Source organism: Anoplolepis gracilipes, chromosome 5 (assembly GCF_047496725.1).
Source record: "Anoplolepis gracilipes chromosome 5, ASM4749672v1, whole genome shotgun sequence".
Taxonomy (NCBI): domain Eukaryota; kingdom Metazoa; phylum Arthropoda; class Insecta; order Hymenoptera; family Formicidae; genus Anoplolepis; species Anoplolepis gracilipes.
This window is the reverse complement of record NC_132974.1, coordinates 6,982,111-7,008,985: the sequence shown is the minus strand read 5'-3', so window position 1 is coordinate 7,008,985 and position 26,875 is coordinate 6,982,111. Positions and strand designations below refer to the sequence as shown.

The window sequence follows — 26,875 nt, the reverse complement described above, 5'->3', positions numbered from 1 at the left end:
TAAAACTTTCAATATTTACGCTTCATTGCACTCACCGATAAGTTTATAACTTTCTGGTTCCCACGGAGGCGGTTCCTTGGTAGCAGCATCAAACTCGTAATAGAGCAGACTGAAGGTCTCTTTACAGCTGAGAGCGTTCCCGGGGAATAGCGAGCAGTCGCGGGTCGTGAATTTTATTTCTATGTACATGCGGTTCGCCGGACCCCTCTCCACGAATGGCGTCCATAGCCAATTGTTCACATTGTTGTACGCTACATCGCATACAACGTAACTCCGCCAATTGATACCCTTGTCGAAGTTCGTGAAAGATTCCTCTATCCACTGTAAAAAAATTGTGAAAAAAATCATGAAAACAAATTACGTTTTAGAAACATCTTCTTTTTTAAATTCTAAGTAAAATAAATGACATGGGGTAGATGGAGCGCGATCGAGAGGGATCTTTCTGAAAGTATATCGAAGAAAGTGTATTCGAAGGTATAATTCTCTAGTTGAGATCCGCGATTCTCTTCTAACCCAGTTCTACGAGTTACGCCACGTAACCGCGACGAAAGTGAGAAAGCACCACCCCGTCGCCGTCATCATTGTCGTCGACATTGGCCATAGAATCCTCCCTCGGTAAATGACGAGGCGGAGAGGCCAGGTCGTCGACTTGCGACAAACAAACCGCAAGGAATTACCGGCGCGCGTTACCATTAGTTTTATTGCCCCCCTCGGTTCTCGGGCTCGTCCCGAGAGTGACCGCAAAAAGTTCCGACCGGGGCAAGAAGGATCCATCGTCGTCGTCATCGTCGTCCTCGTCGTCCTCGTCGTCCTCGTCGTCCTCGTCTTCGTCGTTACCGGAACTTTGTCTTTCATTCTCTCTCTTTCTCCAGTTGTCCTTCTCCTTTCTCCTCGTCGCTCTTTTCTCCCTTTTTTTTTTTACGCGCTTCTCCGCTCCCGCGTATTTCATACTCGGACCAGGAAAGACTCGGCAGGTAAGGAATGATAAAAAACGGTAGACCGAGGTAGAGAGCCGTGAGCCTCTTATCCAGAAGATTTCCTCGCGGACGTGTTTCCGGCAGGCGGGCTGCAATAAATTCAAGCCGCGCCGGCTACCCGGTTGCAAAAGGGAGATTATTACGGGGACGATGACGAGGTCGAAAAAATTTCATTAAAGCGTTGCCGGCGAAAAAAAGCTTTTTCAGCGGTCCGCACGCTCGAAAGTACTCGAGCAGCCAGGGAATCACGGGGAACCAACAGTTCCGCAATTCGCCGTCGTCCGCGCATCGAATTACGATCCGGTATCCTTCGCACGCCTCCGATCGCAATTAATAGTTTTTAGCGAGGTTTGGCAAACGGGATTTACATCGCTTTTAAAGTGAGCACCTCGCATATATTCCTCTAACGACATCCTAACATATATCCTAAAATATATCCTCGATCACATGTATAATTAAATCAATGAAGCTGCCAAGACGCGAATTGAAAATAAAAAATCAGACCCACATTTTATGTCTTTTTATTTATTTCTACAGTTATGCTTTCTTACTGTCAATTTTTCCCTGTGCGAACGTTTCGTCCGAGGATTATTAAGGAAACGAGAAAACCCACCATCACTGTCATGCACGTGTTTATTTAGACGTCTGCTCTTTATCGTCTAGGAAATTTCATTAGAACGATGAAATTCAGCCTCCTTTTCGCGCGGTGCTCCATGAGTCTACGTCTATGGGCTGCTGCTTTTATCCCACTGGAAGCTGTGAGAAAAAGGCGGAGGAGAGGCCGCGCGTCGTTAACGTCGCGCGGCATTTAATTGGATCGCGTGGAGAGATCGCGTTCTCTTTTTAACGCGTCGCGGTCGATTTTTCGGCGAGGCGGATTTTCCGCTCGATGTGACCGTCCCATGAAATTACTCATCGCGTGGAGGGAAAAAAGACGATTAACCGCTGCCGTATCTCATTGCAATCCTATGTCATTTTCGTCAGTCGTGCACGCACAGATGCATCCAAGATGGGACGAGATATTTTTTTCTCCCTTTGGGTTTACAATCTGTTTAAAGAGCCCCAAGTTTTGTTAAATAAATATTCTTTTATTGTCGCTATATTCATCAGTCGGATTATTATATAATTAAAAAAAAATCGCAAAATAATATTTGTTAATGCAATTTATGTTAATTATTTTTAATTTAAATATATTCTTCATATTTTGATAAATTATTATCAACTTTTTTGCACTAGATTAGAAAAAGCATTACATAACGCTAATATGTGGAAAATATCATTGAGATAGTAGAATAGCACGATAATCTTTTTCGTGAGCACGTACAGTTGCCCGGTTGCGTTAAGTATAACTGAGAGATTGTGCATCGATCGATATCTCGAAAACTATGCGGTTAGCACTTTGTGGTCGAGTATCGATCGCACGCCCTCGCTTCGCCGTCTCGCAGTAGGTAGACACGTTTTTGCTATTTTCCGCGCCGAAAGCACGAAGCGAAGCAACAGCACGTGCAAATCGTTGGTTTCCCTCGATCTTTATTTTCGAGGTATAGCCATGCTGCCGCCGGTGATAAATCACGAATCGAATTAAAGCATTACATTTCGTTTGTGTTATATTCTGTATCCTCGGAGATTGAGATAAAAATATTTCTTACCACTTCATCCCTCTGTGTGTACCGTAATCCTTTTGTTATAAAATCTTAACAAATACAAGACTCTCGACCGGACCGATTCTTATTATTCCCAACCAGTTATTTGTCTTGTTTTTTCACGGTTAAACATCTATTATATAATTCGTTAAGAAAGACTAACTGACAAAAGGAAGGAGGTAGTAGGTACTGTGGGAAACCATGTGGTCGACGTGGCCAAAGCTACCTGTGAGCCACCCTGCGGTGCACTCGCTAAGAAAAAGTATCCGCCGCCCATGGCTTTTCCCGCGGATCAAACCATGGCAGTAAATAGATACGAGTCGATGGCTCAGAAGTAAAGCCAATAAGCTCGAAGCTCGTGCGCGCGCCCGGAGATGAAGAGAGAAGGAGGAACGAAAGACTTAGATGTAGGATGCTGCCACCCTTGCGGATAGGGGAACTGCCCCTGCGCCAGTAATATCGCCACCATAATCGCAATTCCGACGGCGTAGCTCCGAATAGGGAGGTTAGCGAGAGTCTGCAGGAAGAGACTTCGACGGAGGAGGGGGCGTTACGAACTTTTAGTCCGAGGGGTTCGCGGATCTTAATATATATTGAGCTCTCGTGCCGGGGGTTAACCCTCGCCCTTGGGGTGAGGTTGCATCGGCAGGCACGTAGGGGCTCTCTCCTCCGTCGAGCTACGTGCATGCGGCGCGTTATGGTCCGCTCACGACGGACACGTACCGCGTCCAGACGCGATCGAACTTTCTCCCGTTCTTCTTCTTCTGAGCCGACAACTCGCGAGAATCGACGCTAATTGCGTTCATAATACAATAAACTATCAGAAAGACCTTTATTATTAAGTTTCAAAAAATGTACTACATTTTATATTATTATTAAATATTAATATTTTAGTATTCATTTATTTTTCATAATATTAAAATTTATTTTTCTCTCTTATATATTTAATATTGTTAAATTATGCGAGTATTAAGATAGCTGTCCCAGTTATAAGTCATTTAAGATATTTGTTGACTACGATCTTTTTATGTTTCAAAAAAAAGGAATATAATATACGTCGAATATATATATTTTACATAATAATTCTCTAAACTTTTAGCTATCATATTTAATAAAAATAAAGTTTTTATTTGTATATAAAATAATTATTTAAATTTTGATAATCGTCTATTGATGATCCAGTTGTAAGTTACTTATAATTCTTTTGTTTCAATTGCAATACGAAACAACATACCTCTTGTTTTGCTTCATTTAATAAAGCATGTAATATGTAGTCTTTCTTACTATTGACAATTTACACTGCAGATTATACAAAAATATCGCCAGTTAAAAATTCTTTTTTTAATTTTTTTGCAATATTATAGTTGAGTTAAAAATGTGATATTTTACTAATAGATGGCATGATAATGTTTCTTTTTAAATATGTTTACTAATTAATTATAATAAATATAATAAATAATTGTTTAATAAAATGAATTAAAAAGAAAAAGTGACTTACTATTGGGACATGACTTACAACTGAGACAGTTATCCTAAATTTACAAAAAATAAATATATCTTATTTTGTTTGTTTTCTCTCATATGTATTCTTGCATTTAGTGTGAACAACGTCATATCGTAATTAGAATTCTAAAGGCACGAGTACTAATTTCGTAGTAGAGGTGTGTATATATAGAGAGAGCAAATAAGTAGAGTATACATCGAAGCAAATTTAATAGCGAGTGCCCCCGTCATTATCCTGTCGTAGGAAGTTCATTAACTCGAGCCCGACTCGCGAAATAGTCGCCGTTTTAAATACAATGGTACAGATATCGCCCGCAATATAATACAGCGTCCGGCCGAGGGTAGTCTGTCCGTTACGGACGAACAAGTGCACATATGTGTATCCTCGAGTAGGGGAGGATGGGCGACCATCCCTCGGACATGGTATGGGCAGACAGGGGTTGTTATGCCACGCGCCAATCGAAAACTTTATGTAACCGTTTATTCCGCGCACCCCAAAGCCGATATAACCGTATTTCAGGGCAAAAGATTGGCAGGAAGACCGTTTAAGAAGCATTTCCACGGTTCCTCGACACTTAACTGAGATTTCTCTCTCTCTCTCTCTCTCTTTTCTTCTTTTTTTCCTAGATACGCATATACGTGCGAATATACGCGTATATACGCGCGTGCGAGGGGAGAAAAGATTGTCGGTGAAATAAGAAACTCGAGGGAGGGAGAAGGTGTCGGGTGAAAATTTATTTCCAGATTATTCGGGCCGGGAAAACGGCTTCGGGGTGGGGATCTTCCTTCCAGAAAAGGACAAATCGTTCTCTACCGCGGGATCGAAACGCTGCCGGGAGAAGCAATTTCCAGCCGCGAGATTTACGACGCGAAGATCGACTCCTCGCAAGGGATCTCGCAAAATTCGACTATGCCGATATATCCGACACCCGATGTTTCTATTTGCCGCGCGGGGTGAAATTGTATCCGGGATGGTACACGATGGTGCCTTCAAGAATGCTAGCAACGTATAGCAAAGAAGATTCCATTTCTTTTCTTCAACGATAAAAAAAAAAATTATCTTCCCGATATATGAGTAACGATGGAAGAAGAAGACATCATTCGACGATAATTCTCGATTTATATTGGTCGTTGATGTATGTTTTTTGAGAATTTATAATCGTTCGTCACACATAGAACCGCATTTCGTTTAATCAAGAAGAATCTGCCTCGCGCCATTTGACACCAAATTATAATACTTAATGACCACGTGTTATGCCAGCCTCATTAAGTTTCTCGACGTGCTGGGAACATATCTCTCTCTAGGATTCATGATTATTGGAAGGAGAAACGGGTTTTCGAGCGCGCTGCCTTTTTTTTTTTTTTTTTTTTTTGTCGAAATCCGTCGTCGGTGGACCTTGCTACTTGTCGGGCGGCCGACGACAGCTAGTGTGCCTTACGATAACCACCCATCCGTAATGAGCTTAACCGTCGTCGTAATATTTCGAGTTAGCGTTGTGCACGTTCTCGCGTGTCAGAAGGGCTGAACGCCCCTGACGAGACAGCGCACGTCATGCGGTAACGAGAAGGGAAGAGAACAGAGCCACGTGGACTGAATCAGGCTTGAATTTGCCCGCAAGTCTGTCCGCTCGAGAATCTTTTAGAGATTGAAATCGATACCATTCTCGTTGAGAATCCAATTATCGATAATATAAATAAAATATAAATGAAAAAAGGAATATGTTTTTAAAAAGACTACTTAATATATAAATACTACTTTCAAATATTATGTAATCATTATTTCGCCGATCTGTTTCTGTGAAATATTACAAATATAATTTATACACTTTAATTTTTCAATGTAACTTATGTTTTACCGAAATAAATATTTTTTGATCAATATTAACTTTGTCGCATTCCATCTTTGCAACTGATGTTAGTCAGAATCAATACCAATCATTGGATGCAATTTTTCCTTTCGTCAAGGGACTGCTAGTACATACATATAGTTTCATGCTAATTCGAGCGACTCATTCCGCTTCATTCCGGATTAAAAGATGGAGGAAGCGGCAGCTTTATAAAATCGTCACGAATTAGCTGGAGGGTCCACCACGCTCTTTTGCCCAGGGGTTAGGTTTAATAACGAAGGACCCGGTCGCGCGCGTTGAACGGCGGAGATTCTCGACGCGCGCCCCTGGACCTGTCAGTTTGACGTATCGCAGTCGCAGGAATCCATTATATAGTCAATTACTCCTCGTGATAGGGAACGCGGCGCGCAACGGACTGCCGCTCTCTCTCCTTTCTCTCTCTCTCTCTCTCTTTCTGACACCCTCGAGTGCATTCACGCCGAGGCCGCGTCGCACATACATGTACATAAATTCGTTCCACGCGCGTGGAACACGCCGATCAAGAAGTCGAGAATGCGATCCCTATGCATGCACCCGCTTGCCGCATCGCGAATAATTATCGATAAATGAAATTTAGTCCTAATCATTTTCATAACATATATTTATTGTTTAAAAAAAGAGAAAAACTGTTTTTATATCTCAATTTTGATTGGGACTGTTTTTTGTACCTTATCATTGTAGAATCTAATATCGTATGAAATAATAAGTGAGAGATATTTTAAAGACTTTTTTAATGAATTTTCTTTCATCTTCAAGTTTTTTAAATCTTACTAAAGTTTCAGTATTTCATTTCTTGATAATAGTAAGATAGTTGTATATTTTTTCTAACAATGACGTTGATAGATTTAAGTTGCTTTTGTTTAATTGAAAAAATATTATTGTCTTTCTATTATAAATTGTTGTTCAAACATAAATATTGAACAAGATAAGAATAATATATATTGACAAAGAAATGGATTATTAATCGATCTAAATTAATTTGATTCATAATATAATACTTATTACACAAAATTTTACACAATTCTTTATGTGGATAAAACTAAAAGCTCATAATCATTAATAACTTTAGTATTAACAACAAATTGTTATCGTTTTTATTACTAGATGTCGAAAGCAAAGAACATTTGAAACATTGACGTGCGTTTTAGGATCGTTTAGCTCTAGTTTGTCATTAATCTGTTCGGTCCATCCTCTTGTACTTTTCTCCGCCGTGACATTTCAACGGCTATGTCTCGCGGGAAAGTTCGGTCAACTTTAATAAGACTTAGAAACAAGCTTACGGAGACTCGAATCTCACTGTCGTCATTCTTCTCGCTCACCCTTCATTTTGTACCGTCGCGTCGATATATTCCGTTGCCTTCCCTCGAGTCCATTATCTCTGATCCCGCGGTACGAAATTCTCGTGGAAAGACGCGTGTGGCACCGTCGAGATTTCAGATGAAAGCGCATTAAGCTGCGAATACACACATATATATCCTGACACACCATGAGTTACACGGACAGACTGTATATACCGCACACGATGAACAGTACCGAGGCATCGAGGAGGAAACGAGGAGCAAGGAGCCACTGGAGGACTCGCGTCAATAAACAGAGTCTCATCTAACGACGCGGTCCGGATGACGGATATACAGATCTGAAAGTAAAGGAAGGAAGAGACAGAAAGTGTGGACGAAAGAGGAAGAGAAGGAGAGCGGCTGTGCGTGCAAAGAAAGAGACACAGCGCGGCAAGAACAAGAAGCGCGCGAGAGAAATAAAGAGAAAGAGAGAGAGAGAGAGAGAGAGAGAGAGAGAGAGAGAGAGAAGATAGGAAGAGAAAGAGGAGGAGGAACGAATGCGGAGGCAACGGCCTGCAGAGGCCCCGAAGGCCGTTCACATGAATACCAGTCTTTCCATTAGTACTCGAATGGAGCGGAGAGCTCCGGCCCAGGTCTCATCTCGATGCATGATCGATACTCGCTGATCCAATCTTACCCGGGCTTCGCGATGCCGGCTGGACCACCGCGAGATACGATGTAACCGGGGGTACACGTTTAACCCTGTGTGTTACTCTCGTTGCGCGTGTCTTACAGGTAGGACGATATCCGGACGCGGTAACCATCGACCGACCGGTCGCTTCTAAAAGATCGTTAAACACGATCTTCTTAAGATATCTTTCTCTCTCTCTCTCTCTCTCTCTCTTTCTTTCTCTCGGTCCTGACTCAGTCTATAAACGAACGCGTATCGCGATACCGATCGAGATATATCTCCGGTCTTTAGATGGACTTCGTTCTTTGTAGCCGATACAGCGTACAACGCAAACTTCTTACTCGACAAACACAACGGGCGAATATAGCACAGAGTTTCGAGGTCAGCAGTGGAGGCGAGGTATCCAGCGTATGCACCGTAAGTAGAGATATTCGCTAAGGATATCAACCCCGATGGTATGTACTCGGAACGTCTCGATACATGAGTATCGTTTCGTTCAACTATACTAAAGATTGCTGCTTCATTGATGCACTTACGGACCATTTGGTATAGGATGATTATACATCCAAAATTTGAAACATCTCAAACATGTTAGAAACTTAGATCCTTTAGCGATAATTTGAAATGTTTACAATTAATAATCTTTATCGTAATATTTTTCTAAACATTTTGTATTGCATAGAAATAATGTTAAAAAAATTTCCTAAATGTAAAAGAAATGATTGTAATGTATTAAAGATGAACGATGAAAAAGAATTACATTGTAAGGAGAAGTATATAAAATTCTTAAAAAGATAAAATCCTTCTCTAACGTTTGTGAATTCTGTTACATTTCGTTGGCAATGCAATTTCAAATTCGCTTCCTCTTTTCTCTCGAGTTAGGATTAGATCTCGCTTTTGGGCGCGCAACAAGCTGACGTAGACGTAGAATAGCTTTCTCCGGATATAGGGAGGGATCCGATACGTGTCGGTACGAAACGCCGGGAAATGGTGAAGAATCGAGCGACGGGAGGCGAAAGAAGGAAAGGTCGATCGGTCGTCCCGACGTCCGTTTCGACTCTTTCTGTGCTCGCACCTTCCTCCCCGTCCGTCTTTTCGGTACGCTCAGTCAGGCTTTTCCAAATTGACTTTCGCTCCGACTGTCACTTCTATTCTCCGCTTCCTCCGCACGACCCTCGGCTACCAAAGAACGCTTGGTATGCGCGTCTCGCACCGGAGGAAGAAAAGCTGCTAGAGCACTACTTTTCTCTTTCTGTCTCTCTGTCTCTCCCGCCGCTCTCGGTCGGTCGGCTCCTTATTTCGGGGCAATGTCGGCTCCCCGAGATGAATCATCGATCCTACGTGCGTGCGTGCGTGCGTGCGTGCGCGTGGATTTTCGTCTCGCGCAAGTGTACGTGTGCGCATACAAATGTATACAAGCGGCATACCGAGAGCTCGGGATATAGTCGCGCAGAGTTCTCGTGCTGGGGAGATCCTTTGAGGGGGTAGCGAGAAGTGCACGATGCGGATCCTGCCGTTCGACCCTCCGAACAAATTGGCAATCCACCACCGCCGTGTGAAGAGAGACCGAGAGAGATTCGAAGGGGTCTGTCGGCTGTGTTTCGATCCGCTCCAATTGTTACGCCTCCTCTTTTGTACGCTAAATATCGCTTCGTCAATAATTATTTATCAATTATTACGAGGCGCTTTCATTTGCGGTTCGTGCTGTTTAATTGCATGAGAGAAAACAGTTAGGCTTTATTAAATTGTAAAACATCATGATTAAGGAGGCTTTAAACACTTCGGATTGTATTGTATAACAGGTATTGCATCGAGTTATTAATAGCAAACGTTATAATATTAATAGCAGCACGAATAAAAATTATAATGATATTAACTAATAATAGTAATATTTATAAGTAATACAGTTTTGGTTATTTCAACATGATCGAAGTATCTTTACTACTATAATCGTCAGCGAAAAAAAAAAAAAAACAATTTAATCCATCCCGTTGGCTTCAAAGCAACATCATCTCACCGACAATTGACGAATTCAATTGCGACAATTCGGCGACGATCCATTTCGCCCGACCAGCGGACTTCCCGCTGACTCTAAAGTTTTCCGAGGAGCCGCCGCTCGCACGTGAGCCCACGCGGTTGCTTTAACCGTTCCTTCTCTCTACCTCGCATCTTTGTATCCATTTATTTGTCATCCTCCCCGCACACACGATGAGGTCGACGAAAGGGTGACAGAGAACGCGCGCACCGTTCACTGCGCCCATGACACTACTCTTGCGCCCCGTCGTACAATCCCCCTTCCTCCCTCTGCACTTCCATCCCTTTCTTTTCGCTGTTTTCCCCATGGGCAACGTGGTCACGTACCGGTCGTCATGGAAACCCGCGCCAATCGAGATGGAAACTCAACCGTGGCATTCTCTTCATCCTTTCTCCTCTCTCTCTCTCTCTCTCTCTCTCTCTCTCTCTCTCTCTCTCTCTCTCTCTGTTTTCTCTATCTCACTTTCTCCGCTTTTCGTTCTCGCTTTGTCTCTTTCTCGTTTTATATACGTCCCAACGTATTTGCGTCCCGCTTTCCTCCTCCTCTCTCTCTCTCCCTCCCTTGCTCTCTCTCTCTCTCTCTGTCATTTCCAAATTATCTCTCGCCCCATCATGCTCCTTCTTACCACCCGGCAGCCTCTCTGTCCTCTTCCTCCGATCGCCCCGTTACGAAACCCTCCTCTCCAGCCCTCGCTTCCCAGTCGCCCGGTCTCGTTAGTTTAACCCAACGCGCGCCGAATCGTAATGGGAAACGTACAGATGCATTAAGAGAGGCTTTGCCATCCTAATAGATATCTCGTCGGTAGGCAGAACGCGTTCGAAAAGGCACTGTCGGTCTTTCGCATTCTTTCCTGTGCTTTGAAAGTTTTTTCCCAATCTTTTTTTGCGGCTACAAAGAGGTTGAAACTACGCCATGAATAATAGTGCTTAATTTCCATTCAAATTCTATATATAGGTGTATATATATATATACCTGAGTATTCTTGTATTCTTAGAATTAATTTATCAATGTCAGTTTAGAAATAAATATAAATTTTATTATTAATAAAAACCTCTAAATTTTTCGTGTACGAATACGGATTTAGCGAGCGGGTAAAGCAAGTGTCTAAGAGCATCGTCGCACACTTGTTCGATGCAGGGCAGATCGATAAAGACGGCACACGAACGCGTGGTAAAGAATGCATGTACACGAAACCCGACATCGACTGTGCAGTAGGAGTCCGCAACCTGGCTCACGTACAATTGACATCGTAAAATGCAGCGACGGACGCGGCGAGGTCCCGTACATCTTGATCCGCGTGTGACCTTTCCACGGCCGAAACTCGGTCGTGAGCCACGATACTTTGACCTCTTCTCCCTACCGTATTCCGCTCGCGATCCTATTAATTCATTGTGAATTCATCGAGATCCGTCAGAAAAGAAACGAGGCATCATAAGGCGGGATTTATGTCGCTGATGCGACGCGGACAGCCTACCTGCGACTGCATTCACCGCTTCCTCGTCTGAGAAACAGATGGTAGCCGCAGATTTCGTATTCACCGTAGTCGCCGTCTTTATGATTTTAATTCCTAGAAACTACTTTTGGGCCCAAGCATGCCGTGTCTTGTGAGAGCAACCACGTTTCTCGAATACGACGCCAACTGTTTCGTCGGCGAGTCCGCGGCCTGAAAGTTAAACTCGATGAGAAATCGAGGGAGCACTCTGATTTTTGTCATTTTGCTCAGCGATGAAACATTTAGATGACAGAAGACTAGAATATTCTATAAGTTCTCTACAGATTTAAAATATAAAAAAAATGGAAAATAATACTTTTATCGCTTTTATATTATCTTTACTTTCCTAGAATATTTTTCGTATCTTTTATCTTAATCAGATTATTTTATGACTAATCGCGCTGACATAATAATGGTAAAGTGTTTTTATAGACACGATATTTGTCACATTGCAAGTGCGACATGACAGCTCAATGACAGTATCAAACGCCCAAAATTCTGGTCACTCAATTTCAGGGACGATAATACCGGGAATCAATATTTACACAAGACGGTCTATATACAGTTCTCGCCGTTGGACGAGGCTTTTATTAAGCCTCATGAAAACGGAAGGCGCTTGGCAATGGAGATTGACACGCGTACATAATGCCGCGTTTGCGTGGTTCCCAGGAACCGTTCGGTTATTATGCAGTCGTCGTCGGTCCGAGTTTGTGACCGACCACTTGGGCTAGGTCAGCATTTCTCCACGAAAATCTACCAAGAATCGAACCATTAACGATGCATGATTTGAAGATTTTTTTTTTTTTCAAAAGAATTCTATTCACAAAGAGACATTGAGTTCTCGTGAAACAGATCGTTACTCGTTCGTGAAAAATATTTGACTATATCGCGTGAGATAAATTTTCGTCTCGTTGTAAATAATAAAATAACTTTGACATCTTCAAATTGAAATTGCACGCGAGGATCATTATATATTTTGTGGTTGCAAATATTTGTTCAATCGAGAACGAATCATTTGCTTGATCGAATGTAATCGTTGGACCGTATCGACAAATCGTCTCGTCAAGGTTTCAGCCATCTGTCGCGAAATCGCACCCCTGCAGGAATAAACACCGCCGAATAGATATTGCGGTTGTAGAGAACGGCAAACGAAGCACAATCACGTTTCGCAGGATGGCACGTGTCTCGACAATCATGTAGATTCGTGCAGAGCGAACGGTCGTGATTTAAAAATTAAATCTTAATCGGACAGAATTCAAACCCACACGCTTCGCGTTCGTATCCGTAAGCATACATACTATACACACGCAAGCATATAGAGACACACATATGGTTCGGACTAAGTTGAGCTATAGATCTCTTCTCTTGTTCCCTTCTCTCGTTCTCGGTATTATATATATTTTCTTCTTGTCGGTTTGCTCGCCTGAAATATCTTAGCCAGTTAAAACGCTATCAGTTCTAATAAACGATCATTCGTCTGTTTAGTCCTCCTGTTGTATCGTTAATGTCGAGGGATACGACGGAGTTAAGAGTGAAAGAGGAACGACTTTTTTTTTAACTTGCATAGTCACCCGATACGCGAGAAAAGAGAAAGAAAAAGATCGGTCATACTGATGCAGAGATCGGCGGTGATGATCCAACGAATGGGCGCGATGACGATCATCGCATGGGTCAATGTCACTTACAATAAATAAATAACACCGCGAGAACTTGCGCGTGTATCGGTGTGAATTGTGAATCATCCCAGTCATCCGCGTGGTTAGCAGATAAGACGACCTTCCGTTATGGGAACAAAAGATGATTATAAAGAATCGAGATTACGAGGGTCGCCCGATTCATTAATGCGACTTAATCTCATACCATGCCCGATCCAGTCATCGCGCGTTATCATGAATTTGATTTACAATAACTGAGGTTTATATTACATGGCGTGCAATAATTGTGGAATAAAAATTTTAGCAAATTAATCAAACTTGGGAACGTAATAAAACGGATATATACATATAAATTTTGCAATTTTCGTAATAAATATCATACTGCAATTCTGTGGTATTTTTTTATACGATAAAGATTTATTTGTTATTATTGCAAAGGATTTAATTGTCCGTTGCGTGCGTGGAGCGACTCAAATTATCATGGGTGTTACAATCGAGCTCGAGCTGCCGTTAATCCCGCGTCATATAAAGAATCGATGGTGTCGATTGACATTTGTCAGCTCTCGCAAAACTCCAAAAAAACTCTGTGAAATGCCCCGCGGGCAGCCTCGCCGGGAAAAATCATGCATTATTTGTCAAAGCGCATGGTGACGCGCTTTCGAAAAAGTCGATAGTAATCCACCCGCGAGGTCATAAAATGTGGAAAAAAAAAAAAGCCCCACGATCGGGGCGGAAAAGAAGCGCACCGGGGGTGATTAATCCCGTGGAAACGGCTCGCTGCGCGACTCGTGTGACCGATGGCGCGTACCAGAATAATCCAACCTCCATTCAATCATTCGGCTCGTGGGATTAATTCCAAGGGATTAGCATTAATTTCGTTCCGTGCGCATAGCACGAGGTACCCGCGCGAGGTCAGTCGACTGTCTCCGAGATTCACATTCAGGAGGGAGAGGCGACATCGACGAAAGCGAAAACGGAATTCCACACATTTTCTGACCGTTCGGCATGGCGACGAAGACAACGAAAATTCCGTCCCTTCTCCCCGGTCTACATGTCGTCCATCAAATTCACGTTCGTGTTATCGGAGAACGCGCAGGTATCACGTATTGAATATAGAACAAGACTTATCTTGTTATGTATGTCGCATTTACTATTTTCGCAACAGCTAAAAATCGCATTAGCATTCTGATCTATTAAATTGCATGGCAGTTTAAAACGACGATTATCGAGTAAGATATTAAAGCAAAGAAATTTATTCATTTCGTTTTTACTAGCGAATACATATGTATATGCGATATTACATGGAATGTAACGTGAATAAAATCGCAATGCACAACACATGTAATATTTTAAATAATTTATTTCTACTACTACTTTATATATGTGTAAGTAACAAGTAACTTTATAAAGCTTTTTATTATAGGTCGTATGATTAAACCCCTTGTTTGTCGACGCCGCTTTTTAGTCAACGTTGAGAAAAGTGCTCGATCCCGTTTCGCGTACGTACACGAAGAAATTTACGAGGCGGATTCCCGAAGGTTCGCGATTTTCTGCGCGGTCCCGAATAAATCGTCCTCTCAGCCCCTCGGAGGATGAGAGCCGCCGGCAAAGGCAAATGATTGGATTGGCTTCCGTATAATTAGTACGCAGAATTTAACGAACGTGAAAAACGTGCTTGGTTTGGGAAGTCGTACGCACGTGAAGTTTATTACGCACTTCGCGTCACGTCTCGCTTCTTCCTCCCTTTTGTACTTTGGCCGGTTTCTTCCTAATTAAAGTCATGCTGGACGATTATTATCTCTTTCGTACTGACGGCAAATTCGTTGCGGACGGGTATACTTTAAAGCGGCTGTCCATATTCAGAATTGTCGTGATTAATTTTTAATAGATAAGCCGACGTTTACTAGCTATAAGAAAGTTGCACGTAAATGAGGATCTTGTTCAACGGGTCCTTAATAATTAATTCAGAAATGAATTAACGATCGTTTCGCGAAGAAACTCGACTTTACGACTGGCATGTTATTTTAATTTAATGATTCTACGTTAAACGGAAGCAAATTTTCTTCAACTATCTGATGTGAATGATCAACAAAACGAGGATATCGGATAAAAATAAATTTATTTTTTATGATACAATTTATACTCATTTATGATATAAAATTTTACTTACTCTATATCTTCTCTCTCTCTCTCTCTCTCAAAATATTCAAACTGTACTTGCCTTGTTTAAATGTATGTCAATATGACATTAATATTAACCTTCCGTTAGGTGCAATATTTTCCCTGCTTTTAAAATAATTTTTTTAGCACTTGGCTAACAAACCAGATATTAAATATGTAAAAAAAATAATAAATATGTAAAGAACAAATTGATTAATATTACAATAGATAAAGAAATCGATGTGTTAGTAACTTAAAAAATAATACCTATGAAACAATGCGCCTAACGGAGGATTAATATTATATAACTTTATAAGTGAATTACATATACATTTGTAATGTGTCTCATGTAAGCAAACTTTCCATATAAAATAAAAATGCTATAGATTGTATTATAAACGCTGGAAATTTTTTTCTGAGATCGTTTTCAGAATTAACAGAGGTGAAAAACAGGAATCTACCATTGTTGTAACTTTTACAAAATGTGCTTTGAAAAAAGTGCAATTAAAAAGGGGCAGAGAGGATTTATATCTGCTCCGTGAAAGTTCAATGAAAAATCTCTGTAATCGATACTTTTCGTTCGACGCGAGTTTCGCTTGCATGCAAAGAAGGTTCTTTGATTATACGGCGTAGTCCCGATGCGCGCGGCCCCGGTGACACTTTACGAGAGGCGGTGCGCGGCCGTTTTGCAATTCGAGAACTCGCCGACATGTTTCCGTGAGAACGAGTTTTACTATTTCCCGCGTTATTCGCATGCGATCGTTCGATATCTCTACCGTTAAACAAGCGGCAATAGTTTTGAGTATCAAAGATATATTTCTCCTTTCATATACGTATTGATATATCGTATTGATATATGCATGACGTGTAACATTTCGCACTCCAAACACATAAATGTTGACGAAAATGTGCAAAATCTCGCTGATAAAATATGCATACAATAAAAAAAATTGAGTGCCTAATTTTTGGAAGAGAAATTCATTTAAAAAATATGATTGAAATATTTCTAATATAGCGATTTTGTAAATATAACTTTTTGTCGATATCAGAGGAATGTCATCTTATCGATAAAACCAAATGATTCATCAAAGAGCGGTATGCAGGATCATTTCACATTGTATATAATCAGCGGTTTTCGCGTTCGTATGATAACACATGCGGGGAGATAAATCGAGGTGAAAGGGAATATCGAGTCACGTCTACTCGGAAGAAACGGAAATGCGATTACATTAACGCGAAATCGAGCGTCTCGATTGGCGAAATTGACCCCATAAACACGTGTCCCGCTTCGTAGGAGACACGATCCAGGAAGACCGGATACGAATGACAAGTGTGGCTCTCAAATTTCCGTCCGGAATGATAAATTTCCGAGTGATAACAGAAGACTCCTTTCCTTCCTTTCTAATTGTCATCAGATATTACGGTTAAGTGGAAGACCATCATCGATAAGACGGTCTTAAATAATCAATTCCATGCGCAGTTAATCTCCCCGGTTAATCATGCCACCGGCAGGAGATGAAGATGTTTTTTTAAATACTTGACGACGGGTCAATGTCGATGGGGTGCGGTCGATGGGTTTTCGTAACAAGCGTCGAACGAGAGAAGGGGGAATAAATCACGTCCTTATCTAGCTAATAAATATTTAGCTAATAGTCAGTTAGAGTCTATTCCAGATACGACCCGAAAGTAACCTGATATTTATTATTGCCACTCGACGTCGTAAAATTCTCGTAGCCTGCGTGCTCGACTGTGCTCTTCGACTCGCATGCTTACGCGCGTATTCCTTCTCTCTTTCCACGTGTTACCAATAAAAGATATATAAAATATATATAAAAAAAAAATATACATATATATATATATATATATATCTCAAATATGCCAACTGTATGAATCTTTGTACTTTATCCAAAAGTGTAGAGTTAGTCGACAAAGATGCTGACTTAGAAAATTGCATTGGTCGTACATTATACTCTCATTGGAGACGATTATGTTCCCGCGGGCGTTATATCGCATTCCAGGAAGGTTTCCAGAGGACGCAAGTGTTCAGAAAAAGACACGATTACTTGAGTCACATATCACTACGCGAATTTCGCATTCGAGGAGCGCATTTAGATGGAGATACGGGCGTGGTTAAAGAGCCGCAGTCACAATGAGAAAGAGAGAGAGAGAGAGAGAGAGAGAAAAAAATAACGAAAAGAGGGAGCTAGTGGATATAAGAGAGGGTAAAGGAGAGATAAAAGAAGAACTAGGGAGAGGGGACTACTGGAGAGTGAGACGACGGAAAGGGTGAAAGACGAGGATGGATGAAGATGAAGGAAGCGGAAGATGAAACGGTCAGATAGAAGCCTGAGTGCCACGTGCGAACCGAGGCAAGCAGGTCTTTTCTCCGGAACTGCGACCACGATCAACTATGTTTTATCAGCCGCAAGATGAACTTAGCTACCATAAGCATTCAACAGAAGCGAAATGTGTGGCGGCGAGAGGACATTTTTTTTTTTTTTTAAAGCCGCCCGTAAAAGATTTGAGTATCAATCTTTGTCGAGATTTTATTGTTGCATCGTGAAAATACATTTGCAAGGGTTACTGAATCGCACCTTTACTGTCACGTTACACGGATCATTTTCGTACATATAATATACCGTGTCTGTAATTACAAATTTTGTAATTATAAATATGGCAATATATATACAAATCAGCATTTTCTAAATTAAAAAGTATATCTAAATCTATATATAATCCAATAAAACATTCAAAACGTTTAAAACCTCAGGTGATATTTTTTGTCAGGAAACATAGATTTTGTCATTAATTTGAAATAGATTTCCGACTTATAATCGATTAGGAATTGTCGGGAATTGATTTTGGAATTAATACTATCGACTCTTTTTATTTTCTTGAAAATAAATCTTCCGACGTATCTATTTGAAACCTATTACTAGATTTTCCTTCAATATCTTTGGAAATCCGGATATTTGTATACGCCCTCGAGCCGTACATCGGGCATTCAATAATTTACTTTTAACGAGACATTGAGCATAAAAGTATTACACACACACACACGCACACATCACTAGAACAGTGTTTCCTTAAAATCGTCCCGTCATTCTTTATTAGACTTTCTAACTGTTAATCCCCACCCCTTTCCTCTCCCTCCGTTCTTTACAATCGATCATGGCGTAGGAAACGAGCTCGGCTCTCACAAGATGACGATAAATTTTTCCGGATAAAAAGGACAGCGAGATCTCCCGGCAGAGAGCCACTATGTAAGCATTCGCCTTCCGACTATCGATGGACGCTCGTGGAAAGAAAGGACCGTTACTCTCAATGGACCAATGGCCTCTGTGTTTCTCGCCTTCCCATTAAGCGCGCGCGATCGCATCGTATCCCGCGTTTTCCTATTCATAGAATAAATTCGACGAAACGCGAGACGAGAATCTATCCGATTTCAGTGTCCTTATTGGAGGAAATCCGACTCGACGACTTCATCCCGTCCTCTGCGGAAATATCCGAGATATCGAAATGTGTCGCTCGTTGCGAAAGTAGCTGGACCGGTGAACGCTTCTCCACTCGCGAATCGCTCGGCTTTATCGAATTTCAGTGCAAATGCAAGTCAATATTCCTAAAAGGCGAGCGAAACTTCTTCATTTCGACAATCATGATCGGATTACGACTTCTTAAGCATGGAAATTAGTTTGAAGTAAAGCGGCGAGAATGAAATCAAAGAGCGTCGTTTTTCCTAAGTAACTTGAAATTTTTAAGGAAAGTTTCCGAATTATTCTCTTTCTCTATTTTTAAGATTCCAATTGCTGATATACGTCGATGATAAATTCCAAGTTTTATGTATTTTTCGGGGATTAAGAATAAAGAAAAAAAAAATAAAACATTTTTCAGAGTTTTTCCAAAATAAAAATTCTGAGATTCTCCCTTTGATATTTATTAAACGTTAAGAGCTTGAAACGAAATTTAAATTCAATTCAAAGTAAGCTCAGGGTCAAAAAGACGCTTAATTAATTCTAACGACGTTTTCTCGCATCTTTCATCAAAAGTCATCGCGGTCGAGGGCACTAAGATAGAATATATAATATGGCGAGAGAGAGAGAGAGAAAGAGAGAAAGAGAAAAAGAACACATAGTGTATCTTCGATCCTTTATGCGAGTTTTGACCCTCGCTTCCAGAGCTAGCATCAAAGCGTCTTTTCGCTCTCCACACTCGCCCTGCCATACTCTCCCATCGCTGGCTTGTTCAAATACTTCGAGCTAATTTTGCTTGTATATTAATAACCGTCTCGCTATCAGTATTAAAGGCCACCGTGTATCGTGTATGTTTATCGTGGAACATTAATGCCAACTGAAGAAGAGTAATTAAAATGACGTAAGAGATTTACATCCATAAAGTATACCGCGATTTGCTCACATGATTATTTTTTTTTCTAATTAAAATATAGATAAGCTTCTAAACTCTGCACTCTTCTTTCTCTCTCACTATGCTTAATTACGAAATATCCGACAATATTTAGTAAACGATGCATTAGTTAAACGGCATAATATCTATAAATAAAATCGAAGAGCACCATCGTCTTCCTTAAGCAATTTATGTGTTCAATTAGAAATATGTTTACGATCTTCTCCGCTTGCAAAAATATCACCCTATTCTGTTTATTAATATAGTGAGTTTCGGATAAACGATGTTCGACTAATTAGACCTGCATCTTCCCAGATAAATTATTCATTCTCGATGATAAATTTCCCGTCATATATGATCGAAGCTAATGGCGTGCGCTAGAAGGCACGCTAATCCCTGTCTGAGAAAACTGATTAGGTCGTGGTGCGAGAGCGAGCCGTGAAAATACTCTCGTTTTTATCGATCTTGCTTTCAGGCAGCTCGACTTCCTTCGAAAAGGGTCGGCCCGGGAAAGCGGATCAACTGAACTAGCCTAATTAAGAGGATCCTCCACTTTGGCTTAGGTATACTTGACGCATTCTTCGTATAGTAAAGAAAGACGTATGAATTTCTCAATTGGAGCAACAAATTTAATTATTGCTGCCGATTCAGTCGATTCATGAAATGTGCAAGAGATGGAATTTCAAATGAATATTTTCGTCAAGATTAAATATACGAAAATGTCATTAAAAGTAATGAGGAAAAATATTATATTCGATTGAAAACTTTGTCTCGTATTCCAACACACATGTGACGGTCGTCTGCGCTTGAGTTTTATTTGTCCAATATGAGGAAGACGTTCACAGTGTCAATAGGCGACCACACAGAATTGTACGGACAGTAACACTTATGTTAGCGTTAAAAGTGTGGCGGGAATACGGACCTTTGGCTTTCGGGAGGAACTTTAAAGGCTCGTAGGTGTAACTAATATCGCGGCCGTTTTTTTACGACGAGCACGTGCGCTCGAGAGTCCACGAAAGAGAGGCAGAGAAAAAAAAAGAGAGAGAGAGAGAGAGAGAGAGAGGGAGAACGTGTATTTGGACGTAGCACTTCCAACGGACTAGATGGAATGGGTGCAAAGTGAACTCGAGTGGTTCACGGAGGACGAGGTGTGCAGTGAGAACGCTCTTTTTCGGGTCATTCCAGAAATAAAAAAAAAATTTAAAAAAATCAGACTCCCGTGTATGGTTCGTCGGCATATCCATCCCTCTTCGGTTCGGAGGGAGACGCGCGTTGAACGTTTAGCACCCAGAAAAATCAACAGCAGCCTCAAAGAACCTTTTCAAACAGAGCGTTACGCTGGCCGATTAGCGTCGCGACACTAACGATCGACTCTTCGAAAAAAAAAAGGAGGACAAGCACGCAATGCACGCAACGTGTGCTGTTTCCGTCGTGCTCGATTTTTTTTTTCATACTAGGGGCAAGATTTTTAAAAACTGCTTTTTAATATATATTTGAAAAAATATATATTATAGTATCTATGTATCATTATAGTTATGATGAACGAAAGATTTTTAAAATTTAGTGATAATTGATAATCAAGAACCTAGTTTTATACCTTTTCGAAAAAGCTTTTTCTGTTATATTACAATATTAACATTAAATAAATGCATTAAATAAAAAGCGTTGAATAAAGAAGGAAGACAGGTATAATAAAAATAGAATGAAAAAACGTTAATTTTCGAGAGATATCCGACGAGTTGCCAGACAAATCGAAGTCGTCAGTTTATCGTCGTGATCCAGGCAAACGCGAAATATCCGACCAACACCCACGTGGGGTCAAGGAGGAGGACGTCCCCTTTGCGCGAAGCTGCACTCTCGGTTCCTACGATATTTAAATAAACACCGCGTGTCCCCCTTTCTCCCTCTCACGACCGGCATCTCTGCCGAGCCGGCGTGGCCGTATCACTAATTTGTCCGTTCAAACAAAAAGCAATTTGTTACCCGGTCAGACTGACTCACGGACCGAACGGTGTATATGCGGTTCGCTCGAGAAGCGCGCAGGAGGAACGGGGAGGTGGGAAGGAGGCGGAAGGTGCCGGGAGGAAAGAATCGGCAGAGAGAGGAAGAGAGAAGGAATGTAGAAGATGAGAAAAAAAGAGAGAGAGAGAGAGAGAGAGAGAGAGAGAGAAGTGGAGGCTGATTTAAACCTGTCTGGAGGCCCGCTGCGCGCTTAACAACTGAAAAACAAACATGGCGCCGAGAGAACGCATCGACCAGCGGGGGCCCATGTATGCGCGCACCGAGACTATAAAGTGCTTTTGGTACCCCCGGAACCCGGGCCGGTTGGATCAAAAAAGATTTCTTCTGCGCGAGAGAAAAAGAAAAAGCAACCGAGAGAAGAAAATATCGGGAAGTCTTGGAATTTTTTCCCGTTTAGGCCCTTCTTTCTTCCCTTTTGTTGTAATCGCCGGAGAAGAAAGAGAGCCCTCGAAGGCCATTCTTGAACAGTGAACGCAACCACTTTACGCGAGGGAGTATTAATTTATGAGACATTTTTAATATTTTTCTTTGGCCTCGCGGAAAAGGATACCGTGCGCGCGCGAGCAAGCGGAATTCCTGCGTCGACGAGAATTTTCTCGTGTTGCTGTCGGCACGTCGAATATTTCCGAGAAAATTCGCGATATTTAAGAAATTGTTTCGTCCTTACGTCGAGGAAGAGCGCAAATACGGACTTACTTTTGAATTCTTGATATTTTCATCTCGATATTTTGAAGAACTGAGGATATCTAAACTTAAATAGTTTTTCCCTTCTTATTGTATAAAAAAAAAAAAAAAAAAAAAGAGTTAAGAATGTTTCGGTAAATATAGAAAGAGTTTTGGTTTCTCTCCACCTTCTGCATTTACGCATTAATAAACAATGAGAAATTCAGTGTACTTACGCCAGGAGTGTTAGCTTGAGGCCCGAACGGGTATTTCGTCCAGTCCAGTTTCTCCTCCGTCGTCGTATCCAAGAGAACAACTGCAATGAAAAATAAAAAACACGATTTTAGTACGCGATCGTAGCATAACTTGTACTATATTTATTCTAATAATATTTCTTTCTTTTATTTCTGAACAAATTAATTAATAAATTTATTTAATTTTATTAAAAATTAGATTATTTTTTTATAAATGTTAATAATTATTTTAAAAAGAGATTACCAAAGATTTTTTATACTTTTATCTGCTTTTAATGAGTAGTCCTTTTAACTACATTGTCATGTAGTCGCAACATATCTTTAGCAAATATAATTATAAACACATTATATAAATATTATATAACACGATATGACGCAAAATTAAAACTACGTTCAGACTAAGCCGATCTTAATAAAGACAAGTGCGTATCGAAGTCATTGTGAGGAAGTCGATCTGTCGAAGGGAGATACGAGCTACCTCTCAAAATGGCGGATCGTCGAGAGCGTATTGCGAGGGTGAAAAAAATATCAGCAGATAAAGGGAAAGAGGGAGATACAGAGAGGTAGGCGCAGAGGGTCGGAAAAAAGAAACGAAAAGATCTCGTTGCGTATCGGGTGCATACACGTTAGGGGACCAGGTTGCGCACCGTGTCCTGCATCGCGTCGTGGTAGAGGTAGAGGTGGCGACTGTGATGTTGGTGGTAATAGTCGTATCGACCGGGTCTGGGCTGCTACCAACTACCCTCGATTCTCCTCTCTGCCTCTTCGTTTCGTCGATCCGTTCCTGCTCTTCTCGCCTCTCTTCTACGCGCTCAGCGCATTCCTCTCTTCTGCGTTCATTCGTCTTTCTTCTTTTCGCCTCGCGTTCTTTGTATCTCTTGCGCCTTTTCCTTCTTCAGCTTTGGCACTCGTTCGTCCTTCCTTCTTACAGCCTCCTCATCGTGCCGTTATAATGCCCCTTTTTTTGCTTTCTCTCTCTCTTTCTCTGTATCGTTATTTCGCTTCTTTCTTCGTTATCGTGCATTTCGCGATACTCGTTCGAATATCGAACCGAGCTGATCGCGTCACCACCCCAACAACTAGCGTCCTCGTAAACCCTCTACATAGACCTCAAGTTCTTGAATTTCTAAGTTAAAGCACCCCGGCCGATGTGGATGTAACACGCCCACCTATCCATCCGCCCCGACACGAGAGGGAATCTCAAAGGTGAAAACTGTACGTCGTAAAATCTATCTGATCTTTTTATCCGTATTCCTCTTCTCCCCCCCCCCCTCCTCCCTCATGATTCTATCTTCTCGCATCTCATCGATTTCCTATTCTACCATCGATCGTTTCGACAAAAGCACTTGCGAGAATTACGATTATCTCGCTGCATCCAAACCGATCGCAGTGGAATATGAGGGAAAGGTATAAAAAAAAGTATTGTATCGAAATATATTATAGCAATAATAAAAAAAATATTATAATTTCAAGATTAATCTGAGGTAAAGTTCTGGAACGTGACGCAACAGAGGTCTAAATTTTCAGGCAATCTTAATCCAAGTTGCACAATGATGTATCTTTTTTTTTTTTTTTTGTCTGCAGTATTATTGTGAATTTTTGTTCTCCATATAAACAAAGAGACAAGTAAGTTCTAAATAAAGAGATAAATATGTTATGTCAATCAAAAAGGTCAGTCAGCCTCGCGAAGGCGAAAGGGCTTTACGAGATATACATATACATTTTGGAATGCAAGTATTTGATAAGGGCGCGAGCATCAGTATCGCGAAGGGATACTTCATTTTAAGCCGTAGGATCAGTTGCCCTCTAAGCCGTCTCATTGTGAAGTAGTATCTCGTACTAGAGTTTGCAATGCAAGCGTGCCGGTCTAATTCGAGTGCTCTCGTGAAGAACTTTGGATATAATAGGCACGCGCCTCCGCAACCGAATTCACGGAGTAAGATCTGGACGAGAGAGAGAGAGAGAGAGAGACAGAGTTGTCTTCTCCTTCTCCATGGCTCTTCTATCACTCCTAATAAACTTCGTGGAAAGCCTTAGCGGATTGACCTCAGGATTATTCGCCGACGGGGGTCGAGATGAGATTTCCTCTCGCCGAATATCCGACGAACTCAATCCGCGGCTTGATAATCGCGTTTCTTCAAATTTGCATTTTAAACGACGCTATTTATACTTTTGTCGCGAGATGTTTATTTCCCCGTAGGTCGGATATACAAAGAGATATAAAATGAATTACGGAATGACAAACTCTCCTCAAGTCGATTTGATATTCCGAAGCGACGCGAACGAACTTGAGCCACGTAAGAAAGAGCCATGTCTCTAGAAACTATGTATTGAGTTTACTCCGAGCATAACTATTGTCAATCTATATATATGTAGAATGTACATGGCTATCAGATGCGCTGTACCAGTTTTCTGTGTGTGTGTGTAAGGTAATTCCGGGATAATAGATAACTATAGTTTCTTTACTATAGATGACCGCGGAAAGAGACGCACTAAAGTATCCAGTAATAATTTCAATGAATACGGTTACGGAAATAATTTCAATTGATTACTAGGATGTTTTAGTAACTATTCAACTGTATCGTTAAAACGACTATTAAAGAAACCGCAAATGCGCTATTTCCTTAAACGGTTATAAAAAATTCTCGCACCTTTTAAACCATCATTATTTTAACGATCAACCTGAAGTTAATCTTGCTTTACCAAAAATTTAGTATAGAAATAAGTTAAAAATAATGTTAAATACAAGTACAAGCCGTTATATACAGACACAAATATTTGTGCTGTAATATATAACACGATACCTGTCAAAGTATTATTCGATTCGCAATGATACTAGTTTCGGTCTTTACTAAACTCCGCACGTGTACGTCTCAACCGAAAGCTAATAATCGACTGAATAAACTAACAATAGTCGTCTTACGCAGCCGTAGCGTATATAATCCCCACTCCAGCGGTCGGTGACCTTGTACGATTGACTCGTCATATACAAACAGTGTTTATGTTTCTTGAGTCTCCGTTAATAGACACGAGTGATCATGTTTTCATCACGAAAATAAAAGTCATTTTGTAATATATTTTCGTATAATTTTTCAATCATATAAAAATATGCGCGTAGTCCATCATTTTCGTATTTTCCATAGATCTGATATAGATCTTTTTATTGCTTTATGTTAAATGTTCCGAGATAATTAATATATATATATATATATATATATATATAAAATACTGGACTATGCGCATATTTTCATATCGTTGAAAAGTTATATGAATAAAATATATATAATGTATTTCTGTATACTTTACATACTATGTAACATAAATTTGTTCTACATATTTAATAGCATTTAAATTTTTTAAAAACACAAGCTTACTTTATGTAACTTAAACATTTTTTTTTATCATTTTGTATCTTAAAAAAACTTAGTTTAAATTTGTTAAAATATGTATAAAATATATGAAAAATAATTTTTACAGAATTTTTAAAATGCATTTTATATATCTCTTTTTTATGTGTTGTATTTTCTACTTTTGTGTGACTTACATTTTAATATACCTTGATTTATATACTGTAGGTCTTATCTTTCGAGGGTTCATTTTAGGACCAATATAAATTTTTTAAGACTTTCTTTTGCTAATACTGCTACCTCATAAAATTAACCTATCACAAGTGTGTGACATTATGAGGGAAAAATAATCGCGTAAATAATTGCAGTACGGTTCAAGGATTTTGTGCTGGTCGGCCGCATCTCCGATGTAATCATCGACAGGAAAAGAGAAAGTTGCAGCCGTTCGCCGGTACGAAACGGCTGGTGTAGCCGCTACGCATCGTGCGTGCGACACGTGCATTATGCGCCTCCGTTCGTCGGACACGTGTCACGTGACGCAAACCACTCGCGGCGTGTGTCGTCGTGGAATGTCGGGGATAAGAGCGAGACAAGAACGAGAGAAATTACGACAAACGGATGTGCTGCTCTCTCTGGCTTGGATCAACCATAACCGAGGAAAATGCGATTACGCGTGTTCGGTAAAAAGTTTACGGCTAAACGAACAGGAAGAGAAAATGTCGCGGTGTTCATCTCGCGACTAATATCAGCAACATAACTGCTATTTTGTAGAATATTCTGTGGTTACTATATGTAATGTATAAGTTTATCGTAATGGAACCGTCGTTTAAGTATAACATAAGTATATCGGATAACTGTATTATATTAGA

General features: G+C 40.7%; 1 protein-coding gene across 27 annotated transcripts in view; it reads right to left on the bottom strand.

Moving 5' to 3' along the window:
- Positions 1–26,875, bottom strand: part of Eph (Eph receptor tyrosine kinase) — a 94,105-nt gene that overhangs the window by 16,891 nt on the left and 50,339 nt on the right. For 26 of the 27 annotated variants that reach the window (XM_072893413.1, XM_072893412.1, XM_072893418.1 and 23 more), the window contains exons 3-4: positions 22,642–22,721; positions 36–321 (exon numbers count right to left, since the gene is read on the bottom strand). In XM_072893413.1, coding sequence (XP_072749514.1) covers positions 36–321; positions 22,642–22,721 — 366 coding nt within the window. Of the gene's footprint in view, positions 1–35; positions 322–22,641; positions 22,722–25,463; positions 25,567–26,875 lie in introns of those variants that run through there. The other variant, XM_072893437.1, reaches the window with a different exon arrangement.